The sequence below is a fragment of the Gorilla gorilla genome, chromosome 19, assembly GCF_029281585.2.
Source record: "Gorilla gorilla gorilla isolate KB3781 chromosome 19, NHGRI_mGorGor1-v2.1_pri, whole genome shotgun sequence".
Classification (NCBI taxonomy): Eukaryota; Metazoa; Chordata; class Mammalia; order Primates; family Hominidae; genus Gorilla; species Gorilla gorilla.
In genome coordinates, this window is record NC_073243.2 from 97,277,837 (window position 1) to 97,291,758 (window position 13,922).

At 45.5% G+C, this 13,922-nt stretch overlaps 1 protein-coding gene across 1 annotated transcript in view; it reads left to right on the plus strand.

Moving 5' to 3' along the window:
• ANKH (ANKH inorganic pyrophosphate transport regulator) overlaps nucleotides 1-13,922 on the plus strand; it is a 161,474-nt gene that overhangs the window by 116,330 nt on the left and 31,222 nt on the right. The window contains exons 5-8 of the mRNA XM_004059029.5: nucleotides 3,706-3,876; nucleotides 5,650-5,784; nucleotides 8,987-9,079; nucleotides 13,030-13,125. Coding sequence (XP_004059077.1) covers nucleotides 3,706-3,876; nucleotides 5,650-5,784; nucleotides 8,987-9,079; nucleotides 13,030-13,125 — 495 coding nt within the window. The remainder of the gene's footprint in view (nucleotides 1-3,705; nucleotides 3,877-5,649; nucleotides 5,785-8,986; nucleotides 9,080-13,029; nucleotides 13,126-13,922) is intronic.

Consider the following 13,922-nt stretch of genomic DNA (forward strand, 5'->3'; position numbering starts at 1 on the left):
ATCTGCCACCATGCCTGGCTAATTTTTGTATTTTTAGTAGAGATGGGGCTTCTTCATATTGGCGAGGTTGGTCTCAAACTCCTGACCTCAGGTGATCTGCCCACCTCAGCCTCCCAAAGTGCTGGGATTACAGGCATGAGCCACCACGCCCAGTCTCATTTCTATTCTATGAACATTTCCATACATTTTTCATTTCTTGCACACCCTGCTCTCTTAGCCACCTTCTTGAAATAATCGACTGTTGAACTGTTAGTACTTCCCTGAAGACCAATAATTTCCAGATTAATCGTGTTTACTCCGTGGATCACTATTATAAGTAATTTAAATGGATTTCTACTAACTGTGTGTGTGTGTGTAAATACTAGCAATACTAGCAACCACCATTCTTTGGTATGTCTTTGCTAATTTTCTTAAGAGTTAGTAGAGGATTTTGTCCCGGTCTTACTTTCTGTATCCTGTGGGAGATGAACTAAACTGCCTTATTCACTCTAATCACTTCATTTGAAATTCAGTAAGCCTCTCTAATTTCAAACACTGGCATCAGCAAGTCGGTGAGCATTTGTGAGCACACATTTGTAGATGTGTGTTTTTTTAAAGGCAAAAAAAAAAAAAAAAACTCTTAACTTTGCCTAAAATAAACATAGTACCCATCCAAGGACAGAAGAAGAAAAGCCTATCTCTGAAAAACACTTTGCCAATACACCTACAGCCATTTTCCTTCTCTATTTTAAACCTGATCCTGGCCCTTGCCTGTTGAGGGAAGGCCTTCAAGTTTAGAATAAACAGATCTGGTTAGTGGGAGCGTGGAAGCCGAGTTCAGATGCCATCTGGCTTCAGGCTGTGCCTGGTGGAGTAGTTATTTTAAACCTTGTTGCTTGAGTTCCTGCCACAATTTGGCTGGGGGAATAAATTCTCTTTTTAAGTCTTTTACCCTCGGGCTTCCTCTCATTACCTGAAAACGTTTGTTAGGTATGAAAACATACCTAAGTTGGTAGTGAGCAAATGGATTCCGTGCAAAGTACTTTGAAATATCACCTTGGCATAAATAGCACATAATCACCAATCACCAATGATAAAATGGAAATCATTTATAATGCCTCAAATTTCAATGGCAATTCTCGAGGGGGGTTTTTTGTTTTGTTTTGTTTTGTTTTCAGATTTTACTAAGTTAATGGGTTTCACACAATAATACAAAAAAACCTCTTGGTTTGTTGCAACCATGCAGTGCTTTTCTGTGCCGTCATTATTTTAACAGTGATATGTTCCAGTCAATCATTGCCAAGGGATTCGTGGAAACATATTGCTGTTTTTGTTTTATTCCCTGGTCATCTGGACCTTCTTAGCTTGCTTGATATCAAGGTGAGAATTGTCAAGGTTGTTTGCTATCTTTGGACTTTCCATCCTGTCACTCCTCTGCTATCATCAGCCCTTGCCTTTCAAGGTCAGCTGACATTCCAAGGCTGGTCAGATCATAATGTGTACATCCCCCGCATTCCTGTAAATTCCCTTATCTCCTGCCTTTTCATCTCAGCCTTCTGAGAAAATTCCTCTGAACCAACCTTATGTCACACATCTTCCTCCACTTGCGCGGTGCTTCTGCAAAAGGTTACACAACAGAATAAACTAATCAAACTGTAAATGCACAATCTTATCCTTCACCTCTGCTAACTCTGTAGCAACTATTTCAGAGAGTTTCTCTACCTCTCACCTCCCAACATAAGACCTCATTTCCCACCTCACAGAGTCAATTGCAGCAACCAAATTCGTCACCTTCCAGCCAACAAACCTACACACTTACTTTCCAACCCTGCATCCTCCCCATTCTCTTCTCATTGTAGGGGAGGAGGTGTCCCTCCTCCCATCCAGGGCCACTCCTCTGGGTCCTGGCCTATGCTGCTTCCTCAGGAACCTGTTCCCTGCTTTCTCGTGCATCATTTCCCTTGTCCTGTCACACATCTCTGCCATGTTAACACAGCAACGAGAAGCTTCCTGTGTATTTCACCTAACTCTTTAGCTACAGTTCTATCACTTTATAGCCAAACTTCTTGGGAGGGTGGCTTCTACTCACTGTCTTTTTCACTTCTCTTTCATTCTCTACCTACTTGAGGCTGACTTCCACCCCCATCAGTCCACCCAGATGATTCTTACTAATGACTTTCCTGCCATTAAACGCAGCAGGCAGCTTTCCTGATCTTTACTCTGTTGACTACCCGCTCCTCAGTCACACACTCTTTCCCACCAGCCCTTCCACCGCTGCAGTCCTGGTTTTTACATGTTTCAGCTTGTTTTTCCGTTGGTGTTTGGCCATTAAGGTTGATGTAGCTCAGGAATATGCATTGTCCTGCCTTTGTTCTCAGTATGCTTCTGAGGTCTTTGGAATGAGTGGATCCCAGGAGGACTCTAGACAAAGGCTGGGCTGATTCTCTGATTTCTGCAGTACAGGGAGGTAATACAGTTAAGCTTGATTTAGAGACTGTACCATTTAATAGAGATATAAACATTATTGTAATTTCATTCTCTCCTTACTCTGGTTATTTCAACCTATTCTAGTTTTATAGGTTAGTATTTTAAATGTTAATGTAAGTTGTTTTATAATTATTACTGTTGGTGTTTTTTGGCAGCATTTTTAGTGACTTTTTTTTGAGATAGGGTCTCACTGTCACCCAGGCTGGAGTGCAGTGGCACGATCAAAACTCACTGTAACCTCAAACTCCTGAGCTCCAGTGAACCTCCCACCTCAGCTACCAAAGTAGCTAGGACTACGGGTGTGCACCACCACACCTGGCTCATTTTTAAAAATCTTTTACAGAGATGGGGTCTCACTAAGTTGCCCAGGTTGGTCTGGAACTGCTGGCCTCCAACAATCCTCCAGCCTCAGCCTCCCAAAGCACTGAGATCACAGGTGTGAGCCATGGCACCCAGCCCATTTTTAGTGCCTCCTATCCTATAAACATTAATGTCTATTTTCCAGTAGATGTTATTTATCACTACTGTTTTTTTCTTTGTTAAATGTAGCCTAGTCCTCAGATGTGTGTTACATACACACCTGAGTGTCCAGCCTCGAGAGGGAAAGGCTACATTAAGTTGGTAATGAGTAAATAGATTCCATGCAAAGTACTTTGAAATGCCACCTTGGCATAAATAGCAAGTAATCACCAATCACCAATGGTAAAATGGAAATTATTTATAATGCCTCCAATGTCAGTGGCAATTCTTGAGGGGTGTTTTTTTTGTTTGTTTTTTTTGTTTTTGTTTTTTTTCAAATTTTACTAAGTTAATGGGTTTCACACAATGGTACAAAAAATCTCTCGGTTTGGTGCAAACATGCAGTGCTTTTCTGTGCCGTCATTATTTTAATAGTTATATGTTCCAGTCAATCATTGCCAAGGGATTCCTGAAAACATATTGCATAAATTTTTTTAAAGTAATAACCTTAAAAAAGATGCCTTGAAAGATTTTTGTAGTTGCTTAATTTTCATGGTGGGTATAACAAAATGATCCATGTTCCTCCAGTGAATCCCAAACATCTGCACATGAATTACATGAGAGCGACATTGGGTCATCATCCAATTTTTGGTTCTGTTTGCATAAAAGTCAAGATCTTTGCTCAGAGGTCTGTCTCAGGTTCAAGAGCGTGCCCCTGTGCTTCTGTCGATCGGTTCCCGCTTCTCCCGTCTGACCTGTTCCCGTTCTCCCTTCTCTCAGGTTGTTTTTGTAGCCATTTTGCTTCACAGTCACCTGGAATGCCGGGAGCCCCTGCTCATCCCGATCCTCTCCTTGTACATGGGCGCGCTTGTGCGCTGCACCACCCTGTGCCTGGGCTACTACAAGAACATTCACGACATCATCCCTGACAGAAGTGGCCCGGAGCTGGGGGTACGTCTACCAACCCAACAGCAGTCTGTCTGAGACTCAGAGTCGAATAAAACTGTATTCCACCTCTATGTAAAATGAGAAATCAGTGACATCAAAACATGAAGTTGGCCAGGATGTCATTCCCAGAGGCCAAGTGCTAGGTGTCTGCAGGGAAAGACAGTTGGAGGATTAATGAACTCTAACAGATGGATGTGATCTGAGATGTCACTGTCCAGCCTCCTTATCCCGTAGGAGGAGACAGAGGCACAGAGAATCTGTGGCCAAGGAATAGATACGACATTCATGGTTTTTCTTGCTCTTATAAGTTATTCTGCAGTCAGCAAAGGTTTTAGGACCCACGATACCTTTGAGTTTATATTTCATTGTATTTAATTTTACAGCAGGGATCCAGGCTTTGTTTATGCTTTCTTCAATGGCCAATCCCAGTCCCTTATTCAGGTGCCTCCTGGGGACCAAGCACAACGTTAGGTACCATAGGGCAACACAGAATATTTTAAGATATGGTCTCTACCCTCAAGGAGCATCATTTCCCATCTGGCATATCAGAACAATACAGAAGCAACAATTAAACAGTCATCTGAGACAGCACATCACCTGCATGAGGATATAGGAGCCACTAACACTGGGAGAAGGAACATAGTGATGTAGTGTAAGATGCCTCCTTGGAGGAGGTAGATCTTGCTGTGCCCTGAAAGTCGAATAAGAAACAAGTAGGAATGAGATAGAGAACCTTATAGAGATGACCAAAGCATTCTGTTTGTTGTAAGTATAAACATTATCTGATTTCTGTGTGTGCTGATTTTCCCTACCCACAGGTATGAGGCATCATTAGGTTTCTCTGCATTTAGCTGTAAGGCATCTACAGCCCTGAATTCATCCCCTCACCTCACCCTGATCCCTACTTGGGCCGCACATTACTTTGTCGTGTCAAGCAGTAATTGTTTTGACCACTTACCTCCATCTGAGGTCAGACTGTCAGTAAAATCCTGTCTAGTTATCCCATCACTAGGCCAACCACAAATTGGTCTTGACAGTAACAATCCATCTCTTAACATTTAGCCACCAGCAAATGGAAATAAAGTGACCAAGATGGTTCCATGATGTAACTCTCACCCTTGTGAACAATCAAAACCAAAATTGCATAATGAAAGCCAGGCTTTAAAGATATTCCACACCTTTGCCGCAGAAGTCTTAGGAATCCCTTGTTCTTTACATGCTTTTATTTGGATTATGCTTTTGAACAGTTTACATGATGTCTGTGAGAGCTCCGAGAATAAGAACCTCTGTAGTCAGTTTCTACACTGCCAAAATAATTAGGCACATTTTTATGAGCTGACTGACTCCAAAATAAATTATAATAACTTTTTTATTTCTAAGAGTTACCTCTTCCTGACATGGCTTCCAGCCAGTCCATTTGATGAGATTAACAAAGACTTAATTTCAAACCTGTTTCTCAGGCCCGAGATGTGGGTTCTATCTTGGTTAGAGATTCCCTGAGTCTCAGTATGGAAAAGAGTGGTTGGGATCCATTAAATTTCAGTGTGTGTTTTAATTTCACAGCAGCTTACCAGCTGTCTCGGTTAATTTCTATTAGGACTGAACATTTTATTTTAATTCAACTTGGCTTGTCTACAGACGCTTTTCCTTATATTACTTTCAAGTATAGTGAATTGGCTTGTGATTAACATACGAAGGAAAAGCTTTGATTCTGAATCGTTTTTTCCATTCTACTTCTAGAGTTCAGGTAACTTTTATCTTTGTTTCTTAACGCAGGGAGATGCAACAATAAGAAAGATGCTGAGCTTCTGGTGGCCTTTGGCTCTAATTCTGGCCACACAGAGAATCAGTCGGCCTATTGTCAACCTCTTTGTTTCCCGGGACCTTGGTGGCAGTTCTGCAGCCACAGAGGTAGGCCATGCTTTGGGGATGTGGGGCTTATGATCACCTTGGTGGGGCAGGGGGGTGCTGAAACTGATTTCCAGTTCTTCTCAAGAGCTCAAGTAATTCCCCAATATTAAATTACATGACAGTCACACTAGGAAGCCATAAGGATCTCGTTCAGTGACTTATAGTCATGTAATTGTATATTTTTATGATTATGGGAGAAAACCTGTCATGCATGTCGTACATCCTTCTTGTTTATCATATGAGGAACTGAGGCACAGAAAGAAAAGGTTAAAGACACAGAACTAGCTGGAAGCTGGGCTAGTGTTAGAATCCAGGTTTTCTGACTCCCACTCAGTTTTCCATGTCCACGGAATCAGCACTGGCCTCTTCACCGTGGTGGCAGAGGATGATGGAGCATGCCACGTGGCATCAGAGTGGGACACACCCAGTGGCTGCAGGGGCGCTGCCTCCGTGTTGACCTGGCCTGCCCTCACCTGCCCTTCACCGTCCTGCATGTGCCACCTGACCCGTCACCACCACACCCGCGCCTGGCATGCCCGCGTCAAATGGGGAGCTCCTTGATTGAACAAACTTTATCTGGAAACTGGCAGCCACTCCAAAGAAAGAGTTGACTCATTTTTCCCTCTTTCAAGTTGGGTTTGAACAAATAGAATTACTTCATTGGCTTCCTCCTCCACTGCCCTCTGGAGAATTAATTCCATCTCTGGAACTGCTGGTCCCGAGGAAGGCTCATGGCTGCCCACGAGGGCCCCCTGTCTAGGCACTGCCTTGAGGGGAGCGGCCCGGAGCCCTTACTGCGCTGTCAGCATGTCTCCAGCCAGAGTGCCTGCCAGTTTCCATGTCCTGGGAAGCTGCTCATGTTCTCCTGGAAAAAGAAGCACATAAATCAAAAGCAGAACGCTTTTTCTTGCTTCATGTGTTCCTGGATTTTGTTTTTTGAATCATGAACATCATCTTGGGTGGCTACTGTAACACACAGGTTTTGTTCTTGAATACTTCAGTTCGAGTTTCTCACAAAAAGTATGGGACCCCCACCACCTGTGTGCTAGAATTCCATCCACCCCTTTAAAAAAAAAGAAAAAGGACAAATTATACATTAGAGCCGTTTGAAAATTGCTCTCGATGGCATATAGGAACAGCACGTGGGGTACAGCACTGGCGTTTATTGGTCATCTGCTCATGTGCCAGGCATTTATGTACATTTCCTTGACTCCCCAATAACCCTATGGGATGGATATTATTGTTCTTACTGTTCCACCAGAGCAGCAAGAAGGGGAGCCGTGGGAGAGGTGGTGCTTCGCACAGCTGGGGAGCGATGAGGTGAAGGTTTGGATCCAGGTCCGCCCGATCCCAATGCTCCTTTTTGTTCTAGCACACCATGCCACACCACACTTTCTTCACACTGCTGGGGACTTGCCTCATGTTCCTGGAACCTCTGGACATTGCCGTTTTGTTAATTAAAACAGATGAAGCTCGTTCTCCTCCTTCACAGGCTAGGCAGAGGGTTGAACACTGCCAGGATGTAGGTTTAGATGCTTTGTTTTCGCTTTTCTTCCTTTTCATTCACATAGGGAAGAAACTGTCATTTTATTTTTTCTTCTTTAAGAGGTGGGGTCTTGCTTTGTCACCCAGGTAGGAGAGCAGTGGTGGCACGATCATAGCTCACTGCAGCCTCAATCTCCTGGGCTCAAGCGATCCTCCTGCCTCAGCCTCCTAAGCCACCATGCCCAACTAATATTTGAATTTCTTTTGTAGAGACGGTGTCTCGCTTTGTTGTCCAGGCTGGTCTTGAACTCCCGGGCTCAAGCAATTCTCCAACCTCGGCCTCCCAAAGGCTGGGATTATAGGCTTGAGCTACCACGGCTGGTCAGAAACTCATGTTTTCATGGAAACACATTGATAGCTTTCTGCACAAAATATGTATTTAATTTTCTTAAATTAAAAATCTAAATTGGGCCATACTGACCAAATTATGGTCAGTAAATCCCATACAGACTGGGAGTGAGTTGGGTTGTAAGGAGAGTAGCACAGAGCCATCAACAACCACGCAAAATGTCAGCATCCCTGAAGGACGGAGTGGAGGCTTAGAGGTGGATCCCAAGGAAGAGACCCTCCAGAGAGCAGGGAGGGCTCGCAGTTGCATTTTGAGAATCCAAAATAAATAGAGCTAGACTACAGGGTTCTGTGTGGCTCAATGGAATGAGCAAAGATTCTGGAGTCAGGTGGACCTGGGTTGAAATCTTGGCTTCTCAGAGCAATGGATGGTCTTTTCCCATCTTCATAGCCTACACTTGATTAAGCTGTAATAAAACCCAAAGGGAGGGATTGAAACCGTCTTTGCAAAAATATGACTGAGACAGTGAAAGAGATCTAACTTAACTGACTCCATCTTGCTTCCAACCTCCAAGCTGTCCTTGTTCATTCCTGGGTGTAGGCTGAACTGACTTTGGGAGAAACTTACAGTTTATAGTTTAAACAAAGATGGTAACAGCACTTTCCCAAAGCAGACCTCCTTCTTGCCTGGGGACTAGATTGCCTTTGTAGGACTAACATTAGCCACAAGATTAGAAATTATGTTTTAGGAATCATGCAGCTGGGGGCTACAACATTCTGATCCTCCCTAAACTGCTCCAAAGATCAGTGCTTATTTTGCAGACTCTGCACTTGATGGATCAGCTGGCCCCACGCAGATCAATAAACTGGCTCACCTGATCTTGTTGTGGCCCCTACCCAGGAACTGACTGAGCACAAGAAGACAGCTCTGACTTCCTATGATTTCATCTCTGACCCCAGTGCTCGGGGAGACTGATAGGAGTAATAATAAACTCTGGTCTCCCTCAAAAATTAAAAGAAAGAGAGAAGGAAAAAAAAAAAGGAACCTTGGCTTCCCAGCCAGTGGTCTGCACCTGTTTCTCATTGGATCCGCATAAAATGTGACGCATCCCCCTCGTTTCACGTCCACTTTGTTGGCTGGCTCATTGCACTCCCAGGGATGCGGCAGAGTGCCTGCCCCTAGGAGCCCAATTTGCTGTCAGTTCCCCCCGTCCTGGGCCGTCCTGGGCCTGCCTGATGTTTGTCACCCAGTGTAGCGGGCTCTGTCCTCAGTGGCTGCACCTGAGTCGGCGTGCTTCGTCACCTACTATAGCTCCTGGAGGACTTCCTGCTGGTACCCTGCTAACTCTGCCACCTCTTCCTGTTGCAGGCAGTGGCGATTTTGACAGCCACATACCCTGTGGGTCACATGCCATACGGCTGGTTGACGGAAATCCGTGCTGTGTATCCTGCTTTCGACAAGGTGAGAACCCGTGCGGTGTCGTGTCTGAAACATGCTTTTGAAATGACTTCTTGATAGACAGGGCTCTCTGATGAGGGACACTTTGTTGCTTCTCAGTCCTGCTTCCCTTTGTAAGGTTAATGTGACGTTGGGGGCATTGAAGGAATATTTTCCTCAGAAAATAACAGGGGCAAGTTGAAGCTTACTTTTGACGCTGATCCCAGGATGCTTTTCCAAAGTGATCAGCCTGTGGCTACTTTCAGGTTATTCCCATTGAGAAATGATTTGTTTGCGAAAGGGAAAATAAACTTCCCCCAAAATCAATTTATGGGATTTTATTTCTGTGGTTTGTTTCTTTAAACGAATGCTTTGCTGACCCTATACCAGATGGCTAAGGTGTAGGCAGGAAGCCGTGCGTGGCTGTCTTTCTGTGGGCTGGCATACCTGCACGCTCAAGTTGGCCACAGGCAAGACCTGGGTCCAGCGTTTTGATATGGCAGACATATTCCAGTGGAAAGCCTCTGTTGACAGCTGCTCTGTCTCCCCAGCCATGGGAGTCACATAACCCTTCTGCCCTGTAACTTGTGACCCAGTCAGCACTGTCCTGCTGTCATTCCATTAAAGTCTATTTTATAGCGTTATCATTTAAACCTATAGACTTTTTTTAATACTCTAAAACAAATGGCTGGTGAAACATACTCCAAAAATAGTCTACAGTGTTTTAAAATGATACACAGGAAGGAAGCAAACAGACTGCTACTTGTTACCGTGAAGGGCACCTGTTGTGCCTTGAATGTCTGCAGAACTAGCAGCCACTGCCGGTATCACACTGTCTTATCCCAGCCAGAGCCTGTGAAGTGAGGAGAGGAAGCCTCCTGGCCAGGGGTGTCTGCAGCGCTCAGCTCTGGCAGAATGGGCAGCTTGGCCTTGGACCCTGGGTAATGCTGGCCCTTCCCTCTTTCCCCCACCGCCGGCCTGACCTCTCCTGGGCACGGGAAGCCCTGGGAAGCCACACAACAAGGCTAGGCCACAGGCTGCAGGCCTCTCTCCTTCCTTCACGTGGCCACCAGCTTCCAAAATGCCCCCCTGAGACCGTTTGTGGGTTCTGAGAGGGGCGAGGCCTGTGGAGCAGGGACCTGGGGACCCCCTCTCCCCCACCACACCTTACAGCCTGGCCCAAGGGCATCCCCCCAGGCATCTCTGAAAGTGTGAGGTGGAGACGGAGGATCAAGCCTGGAGTGATCACCCACATCTTCCCTCCTCCTCCTCTGCTCCTGCAGTTCCCGAGCAGTTTCTCTGTGAATGCGTGCTTGTGCAAACACATACACGTCCACCTCCACACACAGCCTGCTCCCACTTCCCCATCAGGGCATTCTTCCACTGCCAGCCCCCAGGCCACTCTTCCCTGTCTGTATCACCTGTCTCCTCTATTTCCCTACCCATGGTCACCTGGGAAAGGGTAAACCACCTGAAAACCAGTGAGGGATTCCCCTGCCTAAGCTAATGGGCGATAGACCCAGAACCCTGTACTGAGTGTGGAACTTCCTCAGTGGACCATTAGTTAGGACCCACCACCTACTGGACTGTGAGTTAGGATTCCCACCACCTACTGGGAATATTCAGTTGCAGCATCAGGATGCAGAGCTTCTCCTAAGAAATGCTTTTGGTTCCTGCTTCACAGGCCTTTGAGAGTGGACTCAGAAGGCATGAGTCACTTGCTGGAGAGAGCAGACACTGTGTTTGAGTGGATTTAATTCAGTCTATAGATAGAAATCATTGTTTTCATTTCAAGGCATGTGTGTATAGAAGTAAATCCTAGAAAACCAGCATGAATGTATGTCTTCTTGCTAAATTTCAGTTCTAGCTCCTGATGAATAAGGTGATCATCTGATGAAACTGATGAGAAGGGCAAGTGCTGAAGTGTTAGAACCTCCTGGCTGCTTAGGTCTCATCTGAGATTATTTTTGGCCACCTTGAAATCATAAAATTTAACAATACAACACTGTATGGTTTCAGTAAGAGCATCCAAGAAAAACATTGTTTTATTCTTGATCACAGAGGCTAGGAGCTATAAAAAAATTCCTTTAACGAGCATACCTCTCACCAGAACTTCGAGTTACTCCAAATCCTTTTAAAACCTCGCCCATTGTTTCCAAGAATTCCAGCGAGCTACACCAGCCATTTATATGAATGCCATCTATTCACCAAAATCTTAGGCACCTCCATATGGACTTCCAGAATTTGCTGCATTGACAGTTGAAATCCTGAGCTTCTTTGTGGGCTCCAGAATCAGAGATTTAAAATTTCTCACATACCTTCCGGGAGTTCTAGCTAAGCATGAGCTGAGAAAGGTTTCCACTAGTGCAGATTCTCTCTAATGTTCAGTTACCTACAAAAAAGGATGCTTCTGAGCCAATTGGGCAAACAAACTGAAACTCTAGTGCTAATCTAATGATACCTGCTGGTTTATTTTCACGATCTTCATGTGAATATGTGCCATTTTGCAAATCACAGTGCCCCTGAAGGAGCTGTGGTACATTGCTGTCCCCATGGCAGTATGTGTGTTTTGCTGAGGTTCCCTAATTCTTTCCAACATAGGCCTCCTCATCGTACCCAGCAGGGCAGTGCTCTTACAGAATGCAGTCCTCTAACAGATCCAGGGTGAATGGAGACGGAGGTCTCCAACCACTGGGACTTGTACTTTGCCATAGAGCAGTCTAGAAAACAGATATGTTTTAGAGACTAGAATTAAGAAAACGTATACTCATTCAGAGGTTGGTGCTGGTGGTGGAAGGGATTTGAGAAATGACCTTAGCCTCCCAGTAAAGGAAAAGCACAAGCTCTTTTCCAGGTGGATCCTGTAGTAGCTGTGGGTGTGTGTTTCACGTGGCTGGATGCAGAGCCAGGTGTTCAGGGTTTGTTTTTGTGAGTCGACTCTGGGACTAATTGGGTCCATAATGAGGTCAGGGTTATTTTTCTCTGCCAGTTTTCGTGGTCCGGGGGCCAGGCCCTCATTTTGCAGGGGTGAGGAGCACGCTTAGCAGTGCAGCTGGAGAGCCTCGGCAGGCCCCTTTGACTGTCGAGCTGGGTGACATCTGAGCCCCCTGCAGTCCTGCTTGAAATGCAGTGCAGCAGGTGTTCTTGGGGCATCTTTTCTACGCAGATGTTGTGCTGAGTGATTCAAGGGGAGACACGCAGGGCATTATCTCAGCAAGCACAGCCTCACCGGGGTTGGACGCATGACAGGACATGATGCCTGCCCTCAGAGAGCTCCAGGGTCATCAGGCTTTACAGGAGGTGGGGCCCAGCTTGGAGGTCAAAGGTCAGAGAGGCTTTAGGGAACAGATGGGCTGTGAAGATGATGGGCCTTAGAAAGAGGGATGTTTTTGAAAATCAGGATTCAATGGCAGGAGGGACAAAAGCACCAGGTGTGTCAGGGGAAGAGCAGGAAGTCCCATTTGGGCTAGAAGTGGAGAAGTCATGGCTGGAAAGTGAGTCTGTGTCAGATTGCACAAGGCCTTGAATGCCCGGTGGAATTTATAGTCCATTTGGTAGAGAGGAGAGGAGCCCTGGAGGACACTGAGCAGGGCCATGGCATTTAGGGAGATGCCGATGGTGGCCAGGCACAGGGTCTGCTGGGACCAGGAGCGGGGTGCATGGGGCAGGAGCAGGCTTCAGAGCCAAAGCCCCAGGACTGGGCGAGATGGGCTGCCCAGGCAGAGGGGAGGTGACTGAGTTGGACGAGCTGCAGGGCATTGAGTCGAGAATTCACTCAGGTTAATGATCCTGTACAGGGACCTGACAGCTGCCTGAGAGACACTCAACATGACAGCCGCCTGGCAAACTGTCACTTGAAACCTCTAATTCAGACACATCAGATAAAACAAAAGCAAGATGCTCTTCAAGATCCCCCGGTGGGTTCAGCCAAGGATAAGCCGGGCCCATTCATGACTGTGGTTTTCTTTCCCCAGAATAACCCCAGCAACAAACTGGTGAGCACGAGCAACACAGTCACAGCGGCCCACATCAAGAAGTTCACCTTCGTCTGCATGGCTCTGTCACTCACGGTAAGTACAGAGGCTCTCTCTGTCTCTTCTCTCTGTTTGGTTTTTGTAAAGGGGCAAGTTGCTATTTTAAAGGGGGAAATCTTATTTTCCACAATGTAATGTGATGCTAGATTAATTAGCAACCTCTTCAATACACTTTCTTCTTCAAATGTGAACGATTGTTATTCAAGGAGGCCCTTGAGTCTAGGAATAAAGGACCCACTTCAGGCATTTCTTGGGACTTCTCAAATGCTGCAGAAAGGAAGAGGTTGCCTTTAATTGGAATAATACACTTGTCTTGCTGAAAAATTTCTAGCCCACTTTTTAAACATCAAAAGTCAACTTTACAACCATCCCTGTCTCTTTTCCAAATTTAATCAGCATTACTTCAGTTTTCCCCAGTAAAATTTCCTTTCCAGTTATGTTCGTGCTGACATAGCTTACTTACGTGGCCATCACATGCCCATAGGCATTGAGCCCCTGCGGGATCCCAAGCCCATCTGTCTGCTGAGGATACAGCTGTGAGCAAGCGTGTGTGACACTGTGTCAGCAGCAAAGCCTGTCGGTATTTCTATGCGCAACCTTAAATAAACAACACACATCCTTCATTATCAAGCCCCTGTGTGTAATTCGGATGTGTTCGAACACTGATAATGTTCAAAAAACATGGATAAAATAGGTACATGCTTTATAGTCCAAAGGACGTGGTATATAATTTAAGGTTTTTTTAGAGCGTTTATCAACAGTGGCAAAAAACTTACCATTTATAAACAGCCTTCCGTTGGAGACTGTGCCCTTTGGGTTATAAACATGGAGAT